This window comes from Lontra canadensis, unplaced genomic scaffold (genome assembly GCF_010015895.1).
Source record: "Lontra canadensis isolate GAN:19392208 unplaced genomic scaffold, GSC_riverotter_1.0 scaffold2, whole genome shotgun sequence".
NCBI lineage: Eukaryota > Metazoa > Chordata > Mammalia > Carnivora > Mustelidae > Lontra > Lontra canadensis.
In genome coordinates this window covers 4,060,113-4,067,519 of record NW_022630996.1, presented here as the reverse complement: position 1 = coordinate 4,067,519, position 7,407 = coordinate 4,060,113, and the positions used below count along the sequence as shown (strand labels likewise).

General features: G+C 41.9%; 1 protein-coding gene across 1 annotated transcript; it reads left to right on the top strand.

Moving 5' to 3' along the window:
• Positions 1–6,153: 6,153 nt before the first annotated feature.
• LOC116872062 (olfactory receptor 6B1) lies at positions 6,154–7,089 on the top strand. Its single transcript, XM_032865113.1, has one exon. It carries the CDS (start codon positions 6,154–6,156, stop codon positions 7,087–7,089), a length of 936 nt encoding a protein of 311 aa, XP_032721004.1.
• The last annotated feature ends 318 nt before the right edge of the window (positions 7,090–7,407 follow it).

Here is a 7,407-nt window from a genome sequence, read left to right as displayed (position 1 = left end):
AAAGGGCTTTTAAAACCTCAGGTCTATACCAGGGAACTGAGAAGACTACATACAGGCCCAGGACTGAACATATGCTTAGAAAAAGCCTGCAAAGACCCTAAGATTTTAACTCTGGGTGACCTTTAGTCTCTGTACACAAGGGAGTGAAGGTTGACACAGAGTTGTACATGGCCCAAGTAAGGGTTAAAGGAGTTTTCCAAATATACAGCCCATCAAGAGGTGAATAGATAACACACTGTGGAAATATCCATATGTTGGGATATTACTCAATAATTTAAAAAAATGAACAGCCTCTTACTGTTAGAAAACCTGGATATAACACAACAGACAAGACTGACAATAAAAACAAACAAAAAGAAGGCAGATAGCCAACCAGATCCGGGGACCTGAAGAACAACACTACAGTCAGTGTTTTGGATTTCCTTATTGCTTACCAGCATATCCTAGATCGGAGTCCGCAGGATTCTACAACCTGGACCTGCCAACAGGTACAAATGAAAAAAAAAAAAAAAAAAAGAAGAAGAAGAAGAAGAAAGAAAAAACTCCAAAAAAAAGCCTGTATAGCTGAATTCTAGGATAAGATAGTGCCAGCATGTTGTAGAATATACCATTTGTGTCAGCTGAACATCTCCAAGCTATTTGGGGGATTATTTGTAGGAAATTCAGATCCCAAAACTCTTGTATAAGGGATCACGGTCACAGTGGTTCATAGAACCTGCTCATTATAGATGCGCGTTCCCGGTCTCTGAGGGAAAAGTATGCCTCCCCACCCCCATTCAGCCTAGCACACAGACAGCACAACAGGTGACCAGAACAGTCAATGCAACTGTTGTTTGGTAGGCACGCTGTCATTTCTATTTCTATCACAATATATTTAAAATCCTACTGGAAAGTTGTGGATACTATCAAATTATACATTTTAGGGGATGTCAGAGTTTTTACAGAACTTAAAGATAAATTGAGGCCAGTGATTTAAAAGGCCTGACTTAGTTTTATTAGTTTTATTTGCTCCAGTAATTTTGTTTTACGCTTCAGTCCTACAAGAAAGCTATATTAAAGAGTGCTTATGAGTCTTTTAGTGGGGAGTTCTGAATTCTAAAATAACAAAATTTATCATTTCCTTTAAAAAAGAAAGTAATTACCATAACCCCATGTTGCGCACTGAATTGCTTATAGCTGTCAATATCTCCATTTATCGTTTCATGAAGGCACAGTGAAAATGACAACTTTTCTTTATGTGAGAGCTACTTTAGAGTTCAGCAGACTGCAGAGAAGTGATGTTTAGTAAACAGAGTTTTGTTTCAGAAAGTGAAATATTGGTCAAGGAGTTCCCAAAGGCAGCTGACAAAGGAAGGATGATCACATCATGATAAACATATATGGCACACAATTGTGGCATAAACACTTAAAACAAAAACTTTTATTTAAGATTTTCCTGAAGAGAAGAGCACCTGGGTGGCTCAGTTGGTTAAGTGACCGACTCTCGATTTCGGCTCAGGTCATGATCTCAGGGTTGTGAGATCAAGCCCTGTGTTGAGCTCCATGCTCAGCCCAGGGAGTCTGCTTAGGATTCTCTTCCTCTCCCATAGCCCCTCCCCCCACCACTCTCTAAAATAAACAAATAAAATCTTTAAAAAAAAATTTTACTGAAGTGTAGTAATGTAAGTCTACTTTGGGTACTAATGTCTCCCTTGAAGCACTGATCATTGTCTTGTTTCAAGTAACCTGAAGACTGAATAATAATTGAAAATCTGCAAAGAAATTTAAAAGTAGTAACTTTTTTCCTTCATGTTTCAGCAAAGAATAAATTCAAATCTGATTCTTTTCAAAGTGTGTGACCGTAAGTGGATATTTCCCCCTATGGAACTACTATTACATAAAACCAATAAGACTGCCACAATAGGCAAGTAGGAATTTCTCATGGTTCCCACAAGAGACCCAAACTGGCATCGTCAAGGTAGTTTTCTCCTGGGTCTTGGCAGAGATGTAGGGAAAGTCTTGATACCATTTAAAGCCCTCAGAATCCAAAGCTCTTCATAGGTTGGTGAGCCTAAGACTAAGATCACTGCAGCTTCCCCTGGGCAGGCAATGGGTGCTGTGGCCCTGGGGTGCCAGGAGAGCCACCCTGGTGACGTATCAGGCACAAATGTGATCCTAGAGCCTGGGGTTCACCTCTCATTTAGTCCTGGCTCTCAGTCTGAAGGCATTTGGGTAATCTGTGCCCATTTAGCTGTAGGTTTGGAGAGTGGGTTCCTCGCATCTATTCAGTACCTGAATCTTTCTTTTGTACTTCTTCCTATTTTAGAATCGGTGAAGAATTTCTTTTCCTATTCCACCCCAGCAGAGGCTGCTGAGCCAAGGTAAGTGTCTCCTCTCAGAGCATCACTTTCTAACCATGCAGGCAGCTCCCTTTCAGATTCCCATGGCAGAGTAATGTTTAAATCCCAAATATTTAATATTACTGTTGTGCCCCTCTCTTGTATTCACCCCCAGTTCCCGTCAGTTGATCAGGGTGATACTTGCATCTGTCACACTGTAAGTACAGCCATGCATGCAGTGAGCAGAGAACACACACACTCCCCCTGCTGCTTTTGAGGGACATCTCTTGTGCTGGGCCAGAAATAGGCACCCCAGACTCTGACCCCAATCTGCAGATCCTGACCAGGGCTCCTGGTTCCCCTATGCTGCTGTGTCCCTGCAATAATTCATTTATGAAGGAGGTTACAAAATCCCTGGACTCTTGGCAGGGACAGAGGTTATATGTTGATCAAACTTTAATTACTGAAACCTATGGTTTTACAGAATCCAAACAAAATTAAGGGAAAGAGCATACACAGCAGGCACAAGAATGAAGAAAGAAGCTCAGATGTTTGATTCTAAATCAATGGTAAAAATCTGCTATAAGGGATCACTCTCATGGAGTAAGAGCTATTATGAATGGGAGCTCACAAATCTTACGGTGAAATAATACATTGACAATAAATATGGCCAGCTCCACTTACCAGTATGCAATAATGAGTGCCTATATATTCTTCCTTTAGTTAATGAGAAATAGGGCAATCCTTTTTCTTCCTTTCTGGCGGTTTGGGTTTGGTTTGGCGGTTTCAAGCTTCCTCTAGGAAAGCAAAATTACTTGTGTAATTTGTGAACAAGTATGTCTAAATGTTAACTTTGTTTCCATAACAAACACTGTAAGTAGTGTTATTATTCTCTTGTGTGTCTTCAAGTGTCTGTTATGCGGGTGTCTTCCAAGTAGCCTCTTGATCTCTGGTTTACCAGTTCTTTCCCGTGCAAATCCATCTCCCTGCATCAAAAGCCAGGGTGAAATATAAGGGTGTTAACAGCTACTGAAAACATTCAGCAATTATTTACTGTTTATACATCAGGACAATTTTTATATGCCTTAGTATTTCACATGGAGGTCACCGATTGGTCCTTGAGACTATTTCTGTCTGTTTCTCTCTCTTTCTCTGAAACCCTTTTTCTACTCATTCATTTTCTCATAATTTTCCCACCCAACAGCAAATAGCTTTTAATCAGCTGCTTCCCTGAAAATGACAAGCTGTTTCACACTCCTGTGTCTTTGTTCACTCTGATTCACCTCCTTTAAAATGCCTGATCCTTTCACTTACTTATATTTCAGGCCTTAGTCCAATGATTGCCTCTTCTCTTACCTACTAAGCATTTCTATATGTTTATTTCTGGTCTTGTGTTTATGTGACTGAATATGTATTTATGTCATATTATCATTATTTTTAAGTTTAGATTCATGTCTAATAGCCAGTGTCTATAATGAAATTTCAGTAGAATTAGAGACTATTTCCTAAAATAAACACTTTAAGTATACCAAGATGGTGATGAGCCTCAAATCGGGTATTGTCGTATGTGAGTTGGCCACGGGACATGCCTCTCCTGTCAGACAGGCCTCAGCTTGGCTGTCAGGCAGATCTCATCACTCTCTAACTTGGAAATCTTCCTTACTCTGTCTAAACTGGTGTCTTCTGGAGAATTAGAATAACAATACCTCATTAGTATTGTTTTGTGGATTAAATGGGATATTTTACGAAAAGTACTTAGAACAGAGCAAACTTCTCAGCAGGTAGTAAGTGCTCAATAAATTATTGTTATAATTTATAATAAATTACAATAATTTATTATAAATTATATTATAATATTAAATTAAAGTATTATATAATTATAATTTATAATAAATATTCTGGACTGATTGCTTAAGCTTCACATTAAAGTGAATCAAAACACAACCCTACCTCATTTTTGCTCTTTGCCATTTCTTCAACTCTGAGGAAAATGGCTGTAAATATCCCAAGTGTCCCCTATCTTTGTAAATGGCATCCCTTCCATGTAACCCAGCCATGTACCTGAGATTCCTCCTATATTCCTCTCTTTCCGTTTTCTTCCGTATTCAATCCATCGATTACCATTAAAGAGTCTTCTAAAATGCATCTGAAATCTGCCCACCTCTCTGAAACCACTGTATTCAGGGCTACCAGCACCTTCTCTGAATAGCCTACAGCCAGGCTCCCCATCATTCTTGCTTCCAGAGACTTGGGCATTGACAGAGTTATCTTTGCCCTCATAAATCATAAACCATACTGTGCCCTTATGGGGCTTTCGTTCTTCTTGTGTTTCTCATTGTATTGAGATCGCCATTCAGAGCCTTTATTAAGACCTCCAGGGCCCTGCCTACCCTTCCCACCTCTTGTGTCCCTTCCCTCACTGACCACAGTGCTTGGTGGTGGCCCCATTTCAGCCAGTGGTGTCCCTCCTCAGCAACTCAAAGGACTGGGGTCATGGAACTGTTCTCTGAGGGTCACCTCTGCAGAGGTCTAAGTGAGCTTCCCTAATCACGATCGTACCACTTTCTGTTTTGTAATCTTCATAACAAAGGTCTCAAGTTTTATTATGCATTTCTTTTTGCTTGCTTATTTTAGAGACTCCTCCCAGAGACCCCCACCCTACCCATGAGGACTTACAGCTCCTTGAAAGCAAAACCCATGTTTGTGTTGTCTCCACTCTGCTTGGCTCACCGCAGCTCCTCTCCTTCCTCCTGTTAGCCCAGGTTCCCTTCCTAATGCCCTAATAATAGGGGTCAGAGCCCCTTTCACACTTTTTGTCATTTACAATTCATATAAGCTTTCATTCGTATTTTTTCATTTGGGTTTTGATCCATGGCAACATAAGCTGAATGAATATTAATACTCACCTTACAGAAGAGAAAACTGGGTTTCAAAGAGGACAAGATGTCAAGGTCATATAGCAAACCAGGAAAAACCCAGTACTTGACTGAGGTCCTGCTCTTTGACACAGAAAGCCTAACTCTCCTGATATCAGCACTCACATATCTCACATGATCGTCATCATGAGCTCATGACAGCTACAATCCATCTCCCTGGATGGTGAAGGGAAAGGATGTAATGGTATATATGAGGGATAAGTGAGTTGTAAGGAAGAACTTCCAAAGCACTGCGTCGACATGGGCCAGGAGCACCAGGCATATCCTTTGGAATTGGCAGTGGTAACATGGAACATGGAGACTGGGTATTGTCTAACTTGGGGGTGGCTGTGAAGGCAGTGTAGGATATTAGAGCATGGGCTTTGGTCATAGACTTCAATGTGATTCTTGCCCTGTTACCTGTGGGAAGTTGATAAGTTGCTTAATGTCTTTCTGAGACTCAGTTTCTGTATCATTAAAATGGGTATAGTAACATGTAAAGAGGCTATGTAAGAGTTAAATTACATTACTGGGTGCTTGGGTGGCTCACTGGTGGCTTAACCAATGGGTTAAGCCTCTGCCTTCGGCTCAGGTCATGATCTCAGGGTCCTGGGATCGGGTCCCGCATCAGGCTCTCTGCTCGATGGGGAGCCTGCTTCCTCCTCTCTCTCTCTCTGCCTGCCTCTCTGCCTACTTGTGATCTCTGCCAAATAAATAAAATCTTAAAAAAAAAAGAATTAAATTACATTACTGCATACTGTACCCAGTGTATGGTCTAGTCTATAAAATGTTATGAATAAATGATATGTTATTATTATTGCTAGTCAGAGAAGGCAAAGGATGGAAGATTCGAACTGAACCATGGACTCTGACCAAGTGATATTTTTCTCCCCAGGAGAGCTAAGTGCTGTATCTCCAGTATGGAAGTGGAGAACCAGACCCAGGTCACCAAGTTCATTCTGGTGGGGTTCCCTGGGAACTGGGGCATGCGGTTAGCAGTGTTCCTGATGTTCCTCATGGCCTATATTCTGACAGTGATTGAAAATGTGGTCATCATCCTGCTGGTGCAGCAGAATCAGCCACTGCACAAGCCTATGTACTTCTTCCTGGCCAACCTGTCTTTCTTGGAGACCTGGTATATCTCTGTGACTGTGCCTAAGTTGCTATGCAGTTTTTGGTCTGTGAACAACAGTATCTCCTTCACTCACTGCATGATACAACTTTACTTCTTCATTGCCCTCATGTGCACAGAATGTGTGCTCCTGGCTGCCATGGCCTATGACCGTTATGTGGCCATCTGCTGTCCACTTCACTACCCCACCATTATGAGCCATGGGCTTTGCTTGTGCTTGGCTTTTGGATCCTGGGCCATTGGCTTTGGCATCTCTTTGGCTAAGATCTACTTTATCTCTCGCCTCAGCTTCTGTGGCCCCAATGTCATCAATCACTTCTTCTGTGACATCTCTCCAGTCCTTAACCTCTCCTGCACAGACATGTCTATAGCTGAGCTGGTGGACTTCATCCTGGCACTGGTCATCTTTCTCTTGCCCCTCTCTATCACTGTCCTCTCCTATGGATGCATCCTGGCCACCATTCTGCGCATGCCCACCGGAAAGCAGAAAGCGTTCTCTACTTGTGCCTCCCACCTCATGGTGGTCACCATCTTCTATTCAGCCACGATTTTCATGTATGCCAGGCCCCGAGCCATCCATGCCTTCAACATGAACAAAGTGATTTCCATCTTCTATGCCATTGTCACCCCTGCTCTCAACCCTTTCATTTATTGCCTAAGGAACAGAGAGGTCAAAGAGGCTCTGAAGAAACTGGCCTATTGCCAAGCTATCCAATTGGACTAGGACTTACAAATTATTAGGAAGACATGGTTTGATTTGGTGCCTGCTCTCCCATCCTTGGTCCTTTCTTCTTTAATGCCTGATCTCATAGTACTCATATTGGTATCCTATCACCATATCCACATCAACTACAGGTTCTTGGCTGTGTTGTGAGGTCTGCATCGGCACACGTGGTCTGTAGTCTAAGGGCATACCCCCTGTAGAGAGAACTCTCTTTGGCTGAGACCTAAGATAAGGTTTCTGACACTGTGAGTAAATCCCTAATGGAATAGAGTGGGTGAGCGGGTTGGTGGCATCTGAGTTAGGTTTTTTTGGGATCTA

Bases quoted from the DNA above. Each gene is read 5' to 3' on its own strand.
- LOC116872062 (XM_032865113.1), top strand. From the start codon at position 6,154: ATGGAAGTGGAGAACCAGACCCAGGTCACCAAGTTCATTCTGGTGGGG.